Below are 13,760 nucleotides of genomic sequence, written 5' to 3'. Positions count from 1 at the left end.
GCTTAGTGGTGATGACTAGTGTCAGCTGTTAAACTCCCCAAAGGCTCCATTTGAGCATATTGGAAGGTTCACCCCCCCCACCCCCACCCCCACCCCCCCCCCCAAACCTGCAGCGTTCAGCAGAAGCAGAATGCGTTGGATCTGGTTAATGGGCAGGAGGGCAATACTACGGGGGGGGGGGGGCTGTTCCCCCAGCAAAAGGGGCTGCGGGGCAGAGCGTGGAGTGTGCTCTGAGCTGGGGATGGACACGGGCAGGGATGGGAGAGGCTGTGAAAAATGGGAGGGGAAGCACTACGTCAACCACAGCGTACTGGCACTGGGTAAGAAGTAGGGGTAGAATAGCACTGGCAAAGAGACTGGCTCATGTTGGAAGGGGAGGAGTGGGGCAGTAGAGCCAAGAGGAAGAGCTGAAGCAAAATCCAGATGAGGGACTGCCCCATTGCAGATGTGCACATGCGTCTTGGGGCACTTGAGCGCTGCCTTGGAATGCTGGATTCTACCTGTGTTGTTCCTATGGGGTTCTTAAGATGCCAGGCAAGGAAATGAGGCTGCTTATTTCTCAGAAATTATCCCTTGTTGCATATTTCTGGCTTTCTGGGTACCCAGCTTAACAGTGAGGTTTGAGTTCTTGACACACAAAGCACTAATGGATGCTGCTGAAGTCTCTAGGACCTGAGCCCTGGAAATATAAGGATGTAACCATAAGAACTGAATGAATCATTGGCATCTCAAATTGATTGTCAATAACCACATTAATTATGAACATTCAGCAGATAAAATCAACAAGTTCAAAGCACAGTGCAAGTTTGCATGTTCCTTGAGTAACCACTTGTATGTGAGGCCAATACTAAAAACATGGGAGCCAGGATTGCTCTATGACAATTCCAAGTTTGGCAAAATATGAAAGACACATACTGCATAAAATTTCCATGGAACAAAATTTATCTGAACATCAAGATGGAATAAAATTTATCTGAACGTCAAGGTGGGATGCTGGTTGGAGTAGATGTTTTTGGGAATTCATATTATTTCTTTTCTTGTTTTTTGGTTTATTTTTGTTTTCACTGATAGCAGCAAAAAAATTCCATCACTTGTGCACTGCATTTGTGCAGAGTACAGTTATTACTAGGCAGCCAATGATGTCACTTATATGGGGGTAACAAATTTGCATTAGCTTCAGTTTAGCTATTGTGAGTAAAAATAATCATGCAGGTGGTATATCAGGACCTCGATGCGGACTGGGAATATATTCTGTTTGCTCTCACCTCCAAAATCCATGCTGCCACATCTCTGTGGCTGTTGCTGTATGAACTGACTCAATTAAAGCTGGTGAAGGTCTAACTGCACAGCGTGCAATGGCAGTTCATTTGAAGTCTCCAAACAGTTTATGAGGCTTTTGGTATGCCTCGTGCAGAGAGATACTATTGATAGTTCCAATGTGCAGGGGCTATCTGGTGCCTGAATGTCATGAGTTAAAAGTCAAAGGGCAGCACGCTGGTCTCCCTTAAAGTCAGCAGAAGTTTTGCTGTTCATGTCAACAAAACGAGGACTTCCCCCTTACTGCTGTAACCTTGACTTTTGGAGAAGGAGGAATTGCGTTGTGGCTCGCTCTTCTTGTGGCTTCACCAAGACTCTCTGTATTTTAAGACTCTGTTTTTAAATTATCTTTTATTTACTGTGATTGTGTTTTGTGAGAAACTAAATAGGAAGTGCATTTAAGGGCCCCAGAGACCTGCTCTGATGAACTACATCAGGAGAAGCTGAACATCTGCTGGATGCTCGGATACAGCTTTAGCAGATCTAATAGTTCAAAAGAAATTACAGAAAATCTGTTTGCTTTTAAGTTTCAAACCTCATTGCTCAAACTTTAAGTGTTAATGTCCTTACATACAAATAAAGAAAAGTAGAAAACTCAATACAAAATATTTACCACCTAGGCAGAAAATGTATAAAAGGGGAAGGGGAAAAAAATCAAGCATTTTTGCAATTTTAGGGTGGTTTTACACAAACAAAACATAATTCTGGAATATAACAAAAATGTGCATCATACTAACATGAAGATGTTTTAACAGTGATTGTATTGGCTTAACAAATGCCTGCTTTATCAGTTGTATTTCAGATGTGAAAGGAAATGGACTTTATAGTAAATAGATTTCTTTTTTTAATTTCAATTAACAATTTTATCATAAGGAAAATGTACAGAATTTGTGTGGAAATCCATGTAGTATGTTTACTCAAATAAGATACTTTGCTGCAAACTTTTAAATATAATAAAATGCATTTAATTGCAATCTTTTGTCATATCATCATTATTTATGGACATAACATTCAAAGTATGGAAATTCAGTTGTGGATCAAAATGACCATAAAAACAGTAACTCAAAGAACCTTATGAACATGTCAACACCCATCATTTATCACAGATGGCTCGTACCAATGTAAAAAACATATAAAATGTAGTATAATTCTCAACATATGGTTTACTTTGTTGCATTGTTCCTACACATTATTTGTGTTAAAATCCAGAAAATTATATTATGAAGAGAATATTGTTTGGTTTTTTTATGAAAGTACAGGTTAAAGTCATTCTTTTCTTGTGATGAACATATACCAACAGTGATTAAAAAATAAACATTTATTTACAAAATATTGATGCATACATATTACACAAGTCAGTTATATCAAAGTGGTTTTTTAAACAATATCTGTAGCAACCAACTATTTGCATTGGTTTATCATAGTGCAAACGGTAATGTTGCAAAGGCAGGTTATAATGTGGGATTACGATTTGAATGTTAGACTTCTCTGCTGCCTTTTGTTTTACTACATCTAGAAAACAATTCCCTTTCATTTAAAAAATACCTATTTTTTGCGAATGTTGAATAGTGTACCTGAGGATAGGGCAAATTCATTATTATTCTAAATTCTTTCACTTAGATAACTATCTATTTACTCAGCCTGCTTACGTAGCACCATTGCCATTGATTACTAACATACTAATGAGAAAAAGGAATGGAAACACGCTAAATACACTATGCCATCCCTAATTTCAGGATTTGTCCATTTATGTGGAATTTCATTTCATACATTTCACAATTCTGCACTATATATTCAAGTGTTTAAGGATGATTCTGGTGGTATTGTGTAGTGGTGTATATGTTACCAGTATATATTTTCCTGTAAATACAATATTAAGTGAAGCTGTGAAGAAATGGACTTAAAAGCTGGCTCCTTCCGTCCTCAGATGAGAAAGAGCTTGCTTTTGATTACCAACGTGTATTGAAACCTGCATATAAATTTGCATCTGAATATTGATTCCCTTGCATTGTAAGAACTTCATGTGTTAAAGCCAGTGATTTTGATTGTAGCTTTTCTTTTTCACTGGCTCAAAGCCAGCCATTAGGTAACTATATCGTCCTTTAGTTCATGTTCTGTAGCTGGTGCTGCACTAAATCTGTATGATAGCCTATCATACAGCATATAGGGTGTCAGCAATGCCTAGTGTACGTAACTTCACAGTTTTAAAGACTGTTGAGGGGGTATAACTCTTTTTTTTTTTTTTTTTGGTAGCTTCTACAATTTATGAAGCAGTGGATCTCACGACGATCTCATGAGCACCCGCAGCGATCTACAACCATGGCCGGTATCTTGCCGTATATTATTTGTTCTTTCCCATTGAAGTACAGCATGTTTATGGGGGACATCTTGGTGGGCGTGCAGCAAGGGCCTGCCGAACCTCTGGGGTTTGCTTGGTGTACAAGGTGAGTGTGCGGGTATTTTTGTAAAAATACAAATTCGCATTCTCCGGAGCAGTAATTGGCTTTATATCTTTTAGGTGCGATAATCCAGTCCCATCCGAAAGCTTCAAAATCCACTGTCAGCGGGTAGCGACAACATCGGGATTCTGTCGAGTGCTCGTCGCAGTCAAGGCCAAAATCTCTGCGGGACCGTTTTGGTGTATCTGTAACTCTGACCTCTAAAAATGGGTTCTGTGAGGAGAGGAGAAGGAATCGGAAGCATTACTGAGGTAAACGTAAGTTCAGTAAAAGGGTGCAAATAGATAATATTTCAGAAATATGTATCAAATTAATATTCTCAAGCAATATTTGCAAACAACGCTTTGTTCTCCTGCAAGTCTCTGCTACAGTTGACCTCTGCTCAAGGATTGTTCCTCTTTTTCATGCTGGAGACCAGCATTTCCCTGCTGTTTCTCTATAAAAAGCTTTAATTTCTGAGTATCTCTTTCTGAAATCAACATCATCTCAGTGCCAGCATCATTCCTCTTCACTGCTGAAAGGTTTCAGAAATTTGGAGGATGCTGGATTTTTACTTTTGATGTGGGGTTTGTTAGTTTGTTTTAAACCCTGTAGCAAAAGCTACTTTTTCTTCTATGGAAAAACTCCCAAAAGAAAACAACTCCAAAAACTTTTCAAGGACGGGACTGATGGGTGTTGGTCTCCCTTTTGCAAGTCCTTCTGAAATTCCCTCTATTAAAGTTGTATTCAGTTCAGGGTTTCTGGATATCAAGGAAGGCTTCTTGTCCAGACCAAAAAGGAGAAAAAACACTCCATAATTGCTATTGTTCTTGAATGACTGCAATGGCAGTAGAAATGAGCGTTTCACCTGATGGTACAGGTTACTTGCACTTCATAGCTTTCCCCTCTGCCAGAGGGCTGAATTTGCCATACTGACTTTGGAGCAGCAGCTGAAATTTTGACTCCTGAAAGAGCCCTGTGGCCCGGAATGTACTTTTGGCAGATCTCCGAGCCACATGCTTCCTACCGAAGGTGTGTTCCCACAGTCACCAACTGAGAATAGAAAGAAATTGCAACCTTTGCAATCACGAGTTTGAAAAAGTTCCTGAAGTTTCCTCGCTTCCACGCAGTGATTTCAGCCCCCTGTGAGTTTGGCACTGACTGGGCTGTCCCATGAAGGAAGACCATTCCGTTGGAGTAAGTAACAGCCCAGCTAACTTTGTTAGACGGATTTGTCCCTTGCAGCCTTTATGGCTGCAAGTTGTCCAGCTGCTGGAGATGCTCCTCCCAAAGGTAAATGATATGGGGAGGGGCTTGGTGAGAGAAGCATCCCTGAATTGGGAGCTGCTGGAGAGGAGCTGAAGAGAAGAGAATTTTCCCCTCCCGTTATCAGCCGTGCATGTAGCCCTGCCCTGCTGCTGAATTGGTTTGTTTTTACGGATGATGATAACCATAGGTTATCCACATGTGCGAAAACACGGCATAGGGTATTTGAATGGATGAAGGGGGTGAGGACATTCCTTATTGTGATAGCTAGCTGGCCTGTTTCAAGTATGGGAGATCCACATCTATACTGGATCTACAATTAAGATACCACAGCGTTTTTCCTTTAAGTTCTTTCAACTGCTTTATACTGCTATGAAGTTAAACATTACATAGCTACATAAATACAGTTGGGCTCGATGATCTTAAAGGTCCTTTCAGACCTAAATGATTCTATGACTGACAGACTGGTCTACTGCACAGAAGTAAAAGTAAAATAATATTCTTTTAGTTTATTCAAAAAGAAGGATTTCTTGATTGTGATTGTTTCAGCTGTGATAGGTTCAGGACTTTTTATAGGTTGCAGAGGATTAGTGATTTGCACAAACAAATAATGAGGAAAATGCTGTTGTTTAACTGGTATACTTCAGATTTAATTTGGTCATCTATACTTACAAAAAGAAACCAGGTAGTTATTTTATGGTCTTTCTCATCATTATGACCCATTCATTGTATCAAGCAGAATTTCTCTATTCAAACATTTCTAATAGGTGGAATGATGTACTCTATCACATACTGAAAGGTACACAACGTTATGAAGAAGATCTGTTCTCACATTCATAAACACAAATAATTCTTGCTGTTAATAGAAAATATATGCTTACAGAATAAGGAGAAAATCCCAACAGATCGAATGCAAAAATCTTTATCAGCACTATCAGAGAGGCAGCTTTCTTATCAATGAAATAATCCAATGACTAGTCTTTTTAGCTTTACTGCTTATTAAACAGTATTTGCTCTCAAATTTGAAAACACCATTACTTTTGATAGTTCCATCCATCAATAACTACCAAAATATTTTCAGTTAATGCCTCTCAAGATCTTACTGAAGTACTGCAATTTGTCTCAATTTTTCAAATAGGGAAATGGAGGCACAGGAATGCTATTGATTTTGACATGATCAGAGAGCAAAGAATTTGCTATACAGAACTTGTATCTTCCATTCCCTAAAGAATGCTTCCATTTTATCCTTAAAACACAACTTAAATGCTTACCAATAAAATGCAAGATATTTAAATGGGATTTTTCTAAATAAACTTACCAATCCATCTTCACCTGGTCCTGGGAAAGTTACAGCAAGATCTTGTCCATTCTCATCAAAAGCTTTTATTTCGATGCCTAAATTGGATTCAGGCTGTTTGAGCCAATTTTGCAACACTGTCTTCACATCAATACTCTGCCAAATACCAGTGCCTGGATTCATGTCAAGTTTCAAAGATCGAATTCCAGTATATCTTGTACCGTCTTTCATGGGTTTAATAAGTCTCAGGATCTGCACAAACACCGTTGTAGGTTTTTGGACTTGCCTCAAGTATATCCACAATTGTGCCTTTACTACTTTGTTATATTGTATTTTAGAGCTAAACTTAAAGAAGCAACATTTTGGTTTTCCCTCCATTTGTACAAGCAAATCAGCTATAAATGAATGGAAAGAACAGATTACTGAACAGGGAACAAAAAGAAATATGCATATATAAACCCAATTTTTTATTTTCCAGACCATGTAGGAAGTCTTACAATATGTTATAAACAGTGTCAGTAACAAAGTGGATTTAACTTAATTAATTTTCTGTGGTTTATGCTCTACAGCAAATTTAATGGATGTCAACAAAATCATTATGCTATCACCTAAAAGTAACATCATGTGACAAGGAACCAATGATTGTTGTGTAAACAGGCTGAAATGAGGTTTGGCCAATCATTTTCTATATAATTCTAGTTGGTGCCTTCTGCTCCATAGGCTAAGCAGAGCAGAGGTGTGCTCAGGCTGAAATTCAGAAATGGTGGGCAATCACACGATGATGCGCGCTGTGGAGGACCTTTGTGGTCCTCAGCGTGCTTGGGGCTCTGGCCACTGGTACCAGTGCTGTGGGCTGACCTGTACAGCTGCAAAAATCCTCTTTCCCAAACAAAAACTATCAGGGGTGAGGGGACAGCCTATTCCACTTCACAGTGACTGCTACCAACTCACTTCTGCTAGTCATCTCCTGAGGACCTTCATAAAGCATGCAGAATAGCAAGTTTGCATAAGCTGACTCAACACATGTGATGATCCAGCTATTTCTAATTTACTAAACAGCCTTAGTGTGCTACACATCGTACAGACACACACAGCCATGGGCAAGCTACATGAACATGATCATTTCTTTTCTCAATGGAAAAACAAATACTTAAAAGAATATTAATCTGAGGATTATTTTGTTTTCATTTGTACAATATTATAGGAAAGTCACGTGCAGGGCAGCGTTTCTCCTTCCTGTAGCCTATGACGCAGCTGTCATACCTAGTCATGGCAATATCTTTCCGTGCCAGGATAAAATGGGTGATACTAATCTTAAATGGTGCAGGGCTTTGACATTCATAAATCTCACCACTTAAGATACCTGTCTCTTTAGTGCATTTAAAATAGTTCAAGGGCTTTTTATAAAAAGTAGGAAATGACCTCAGATCAATGAAGTATAATGACTTTTCTTCAGTCATTGTAATTATGTAACAGTTTAATTAAAAATAGTTACAAAGCCTTGGACATAATAGGCTGGAATAAAACTGCTGGCAGAGCTTAATTTTGTGATAAGGCTGCAGTAATATATCACTATTAAGTACATATCTTACTAATAAGTTGAAAAATTTTACAGATAAAGTTACTTTTTCGTCGAAGCATACATTTTTAGCTGGCTAGAGCAGCTGATACTATTCTAGTATGTGTATTGTAACGATATCTGTAACTGCTAACATGCCTTATATGTCCTGTCATCTTTTTCCTTTTTGACATCATATTCATAAGTGTTATTTAAAAAAACAGCTGCCATAGCCAAATACTTTAGCTGATGAAGAACATAGGATACTATAGTATTAGCCATGCAAAAGATACTTGATAGGAGCCATAGCAGATGTTTAGCACTCAGAAGATAACTCAGAATCTGCTCATTCAGTAAATGCCTTCATTCTTCCTTGGCACGGCTACTGGAGCTGATTGCTGTAGCATGGACATTTTAACATTTAAATCTGTTACACATATTTGCTTTAAATATATAGTTTTAACTCAGAGGTGGGTGGTGCTAGTTTATGGGATCAGCAAAGAAGCAAGAATTTAACTCTATACTTGCACTTGCTATAACGTGTTGCAGTTAGGTAGGTCTAGTGCTCTAAGCTGTATTTCTGCTGATTTCTATTGCTCCTAAAAATACTGGCCAGTAAAACCTTCCTCAGAAAAAGATAGTTATCTCGTTATCTGCACTTGTACTTTATATTTGTGATAGGAAATGCCCTGAGTGCTGCAGATAACGAAGTCAACTAAACTGCAGATCTCCCTTTGCTTTCTAAGGCAATGGGCAAATCCTAAGTGCTACAGGGCATACACATTATAAGGAGCCGAAAACCGAACAGTAAAACAAAGGATCGCAACACGGTCATCTGAACCTGGCTCAAATTCTTTAGAAATAACGCTCTCCTCCCTCCCTCTAGCAGACTTCAGCCAGCAGCCTGTTGGAAGAGCCCGAGGAGGAGTTGCGTGGCTCTACAGCAGGGAGACAACTCTCTCGGAGGAGTGGTGGGAGGCGAAAGCAGCAGGGTTACTTACACTCCGTAGGCATTGTGATAATCGTTTCGGTGGTGGCATGATAGTCATCATCTTCCAAAGAGCCATCGCTACTGTCGTCTCTCTGGACGTCATACTGATCAATCAATTCCTGCAGCGGAGGAGCTTTGGGTAAAAGTTGTTTAATAACATCCCTGCTAATGTTAGGAGCTTGTTCCAGACGCAGTTTGCTGAGGATTTGAATTTTTATGGCTTCTATTCTGGAAGATTTTGTATTCTGTCTCCACGTACAAGCATTGCACAGTCCATCTTTTTCGGCGTTCTCTGTGGGCTGACTACTGTCATCAAGAGCCACTGGATCAACTGAAATCAGCATGAACAGGTAAATATAAACATAGATTGCTAGCTTTTGCATGATCTCACATTCAGTGCAGCTTTTTTCTTTTCTTTTTTTTTCCCTCCCCTTCCCCTTTCCCTTTTAGTACTAAACAGATCTGTGAAAGCAAATGCAATCTGAGAGACAGCTTGCCACACTGGCGTACCTTATATATTCCAAGGGGGCTTTTTATACTCCAACTTTGATTAGGCTCATGTCGTCAAACCCGACGATTGGTTGCTGTCCCAACAATGAATCTGGCTGTCAGAGGGTAAAGCCCTGTCGATCACAAGTCACTAGACAGCGTTTAGTTACAGCCAAGAGTGAACTGATTTATCTGGGTGCTTCGTTGAGGATATGTCTTTGCATACTGAAAGGATATATTTCCAAGCATTGTGGGCAGCCGTACTGAAAGACAGCACTGTCATTCTTAAATTTATTCCAACCGTGTACTTGTACGATGAATCAAGACAAACCTCTCTCTGAACTTGCTTTAGGCTTCTACAGGTTTTTTAACTTGAAAGTTTGTGCTATTTAAAAAAAAAAATCCCAGGGGATTACTGTTAGCAAGTGGGGAATAAAATACTTTAGAAATGCATTGCAAACAGTGCTAACTGATGTTGTTCAACAGCTAAAATATATTGAGCAGTTCATATTTCAGAAAACCTTAATGGGTTTTCCTGCTAGGTACTAGCTAAAGCAGTAATAAAGAATTTGTGCATAAATTACTCTGTGTAAATACATCTCTTATGTGTCTGTCCCTTTAGTATATATCAAAATCAACAGAACAAATTCTTTACTGAATTAACAGTCAATTATGAAAAATGACTCTGTCCCCTCTTCATGCTATCACTAGGTCAGCAGAATCCTGGGCAGTAAATTAAACAGAGATCTTTAGTAGCAAAGGTATTTTCAAGGAATATCTTTAGCTACTCTCTCTAATATTATACAGAAATAATAAAGCTTGCTTTTTCCATTAGTAGTGAAAGTATTAAAAGACTTAAAACATGTAAATCTCTACTGTGAGTATATCTTCTTTTTCCGTGTTGTCTTTTATTTCTGTTCAAAATGTCTCTGTATTATGCCAGTTTAAGTCATACCTTTCTGTGCTTCCTTTTGCTTTCTTCTCAAATATTTGTAAGTTTTTTATATATATTACAGTTTTAATATGCTTTCTGCATAAGAGATACATCTAGACATGATTTTATACTTACAGGTTATGGCTTATAAAAATCTTACAACAATGTGGTTCACACTTGATGTGCTCTTAGCAAGAATTATGGAATTCATGCTTAGTTGGGGAGGTGGAGGGACTGGAGGGGTTACTGTTCAGCATAGACTGTATATTACAGCAAGCAATTTGTGTATGAAATTTGTGTATGCTTTGTATATTTGGAATCTGTATATTACAGCAAACAGAAATCCTGGAATTTCACGCAATATGCCAAAGTTTGCCTAAGTTAGGACTGAATTGTCAGTTTCTCTTCTTTTTCCATTCTGAGTATACCTAAAACTGTGGCAAACAGGTTTTTTTGCATATGTTCACGTAGGAAAAATGTTTGGTATATAGAAAGATGTGGGACAGAACTTTCAAAGAGCTTTTTTCTGCCTGGTCGTTCATATTATTTTGTATCGCCTCTCCAGGGCATGCAAATTCACTCCATAGCACAGAACTGAGCCTAATATTCAGCTCATGACCTGTGATGTAAATCACAAGTATTCAATTGAAATTGATTGTCGTACGCTGGTGTAAAGTTGATGCAAGCAATAGATGTATCACACCCATACATTCCAGGCCTATGGCTTTTAGCATCAGACCCTGACATTCTAATTTCAGCCAAAATTCATATTTAAAGCAAGCAGTTTGACTTCTTAGCTCCTGAGCTTTTGCTTTTTATGCAAGATACCAGTGCAGCTACTCTCAACGTGTGGTAACATAAATGGACTCGTGGTTCACTGGAACTAGAAATCAGGATAGATCTGAGTTTGCAGTGGAGACTGCGTGCCACGTCTATAACATATTTTAAACACAGTCTTAGTACTTTTCAAGTGCTGGAAATGTATTTTTATGGAAGATGCATAGGATGATTCATAGTAAGAATCTTCTTGAAAAGCACTGACCCTGTTGGTGAACTTCTTGGGGGTTTAGGTTAGGGTTGGTTTGTTCACTAGTATGACAGTGAATGTCATAATAAAACTATGTTTTATTATTTTTATGTTCAATCAGAATGACTTAACCAGTTGGGTATAAAAGGGAATCTACTCCCAAGTGGAAACCTTAATGGGTACCAGGTTTCACACCAGAGAACAATGATCCATCAATAAACAGGTGGAAATAATGATGCAGTCATTAATATCAGTAATTAAATGCTCTGGCAGACTGTGGCTGTAAGCCACTCATGTTGGAGAGGGGACAAGAGAAGTGCTCAGCAAAGCGATGCCTCCAGCACTGTGACTACTCTCTGAATGTGCTCTGCAGCATCTTGCCCTGTGCTCAGAGGCCACGCAGATACCTGGCCTTCTCCTTCAAGGTCTTCCCACTCTGACTGTGGCTCACCACGAGCATGCAGAACTTGAATTTTTATTTTTATTTTCCCCTAATCTTGTGCAATTATTCCATTGATCTGCAAAAAAGGGCCCCTTTAGCATTTGTTCATGACTACAGGACAAAGGTCCTCTCTTGTATGCCTGAAAACCTGGTGAGCTCTGAGCAAGAGCTGAGCTTGCTCTCGGCCACCAAGGTGACACGTGGTGGCAAACAGATCCTACTGAGCACCATGCCTCTGCTTGCTATTTAGAAGTTGGAGACAGCAATAGCAGCTGGAGTGGTGGCATAGGGACTACCAACCAAGGATGACAAAAGTGCCCCAGAATTCACCAGCAGCTGCATAACCAAAAGAAATATTTTTCCAATATTTCCCTCATAAAATGCACTTCATATCCATGTACTCTGAATAACTCTAGGCTGTCAATAGAATACCTTTCCCTTCATCTTTTGTGGTTGCCAGCTTTTTCTTTTCTATGATTCTGCAAGAATTTGGAAGAGAGCTTAAACAGTTGCACTTGATCAGGAGCTACTGAAGGATCTAATTTCTTTAATGACAATTATACAATATGCAATTTTTTTTTTCTTTCTGTTTCTCATTGTAGTGTTTTTGGAAAGTGGTGACTACAAAAGTCGGTGACAGAGGTGAGAAAAGTATGTGATAAAGTGACCAGGTAAAAGTTGTTCCAAAAATTTGGCAAAAAGTAATTAAAAAATACCCCAAACCAGCACATTACCACCAGCAAAACTAAAGAAGAGTTAAAAATGAAATGCACATCTTACTGAACTTTATGGCATTTTAATATTATCTTTGGGATTTGTGTCATTCTACCCGCCGTGCCTGCCAATAGTGAATATTATTCCCAATCTTAACTATTCGAAGATCATGGCTCAGGCCCCCAAAATCAAGCAGTGTAAGAATGTTCCCTTCTAAAGGAAAAAGGCACACATCTGTCTACCTGTCAACTTCTCTCCTTTTCTCCTTCCACCAGGAGCTTTTGTACTTGTTGGAAAACCTAAAAAAAAAAAAAAAAAAAGAAAAACCATCGCAAACCCACCCCCAACAAATTTGACTGATATAGAGGTTTCAAAGACACTGTGTTACTGCAAGCTTTATGGAAAAACAGTGACTGTGTAGAGGAAAAGGAGATTACTAATGCCCTCCCTGAGGAGAAGGCAAACAGAGCCCAAGCATTACCCATCCTTTTTGGCAGCCTCTAATTAGCCAATCAGCTTGTGCTTCTTCGTCATTAGTCAGCATGCTGATAGCTCTGGACCATCTACAGTGTGTCATCCCTTGCTGGGCCAGCAACCCAGAAAAAATAGATAGGGAGCGGGATGGGATTTGAGCTTGTTTTGGAGGTGGACCAAGTGGACATGGAAGGGAACCAGGACGTTTCTGAGAAAAGGGAGAGTTACAGGGGTATGAAGGAGCTGCTCTCCTGGCAGGGAAGGAGAGGGACATGGGTTATAACCCTGCCAGAAATCAGACGACTTCATCCTGTTGTAGGCTAGATTTCCAAACTCTTCCTTACAGCCTGCAGGACCACAAATTTGCACTTCTTTCTTCTGTTGTTTAAGCTAAATGAAATAGTTCCCATAATTGATTCACTTTGGAAGGTAGAACATGAAGAAAAAATCAGGTGGTGTGAAATGCACTGTAACTCTGTGACTGCTGTTTAAGTTGATGTCAAGTCCTACCTCTGAACCAGCTGGCTTGTCTCCTTGGTTTGTCTTGTAAGGAAGATATAAGATTCCTCCTGAGCAGCTGAGGAAGTGACTCTTTGAGTCACCTTTTCTCTCACTTTTGTCAGCACAAAGCTTAATTTCTAGAATAGCATATTGAAATGGATATAAAATTCCATTTTAAGTATTTGGACCAGATTCATCTCTCATGTAGCTACCTTAAGCTGGGAATAATGCTTGTGAAGTAATTTTGGTTGGAACAGTTAATTTTTAATAGAAAAATTCAGACATATAATTAAATGCAATGGAGATTGGGTG

The 13,760-nt window shown here is 39.1% G+C and overlaps 1 protein-coding gene across 1 annotated transcript; it reads right to left on the bottom strand.

Annotated features, from left to right (window-relative positions):
- Positions 1 to 2,259: 2,259 nt before the first annotated feature.
- MSTN (myostatin) lies at positions 2,260 to 9,357 on the bottom strand. Its single transcript, XM_054829961.1, has 3 exons — positions 8,878 to 9,357; positions 6,340 to 6,713; positions 2,260 to 3,989 (listed from the first exon to the last, which is right to left on the bottom strand). Exons 1-3 carry the CDS (start codon positions 9,248 to 9,250, stop codon positions 3,609 to 3,611), a joined length of 1,128 nt encoding a protein of 375 aa, XP_054685936.1. The 5' UTR covers positions 9,251 to 9,357; the 3' UTR covers positions 2,260 to 3,608.
- Positions 9,358 to 13,760: the final 4,403 nt, after the last annotated feature.

The sequence above is a fragment of the Grus americana genome, chromosome 6 (genome assembly GCF_028858705.1).
Source record: "Grus americana isolate bGruAme1 chromosome 6, bGruAme1.mat, whole genome shotgun sequence".
Lineage (NCBI taxonomy): Eukaryota > Metazoa > Chordata > Aves > Gruiformes > Gruidae > Grus > Grus americana.
The sequence above is the reverse complement of the archived record's forward strand: the minus strand, read 5'-3'. Positions and strand labels throughout refer to the sequence as shown.

Bases quoted from the DNA above. Each gene is read 5' to 3' on its own strand.
- MSTN (XM_054829961.1), bottom strand. From the start codon at position 9,250: ATGCAAAAGCTAGCAATCTATGTTTATATTTACCTGTTCATGCTGATT. The intron at 6,714-8,877 runs GTAAGTAACCCT...ATTCATTTATAG, and splicing joins TATCACAATGCCTACGGAGT to CTGATTTGCTTGTACAAATG. The intron at 3,990-6,339 runs GTAAGTTTATTT...CTCTCCTCACAG, and splicing joins GACCAGGTGAAGATGGATTG to AACCCATTTTTAGAGGTCAG.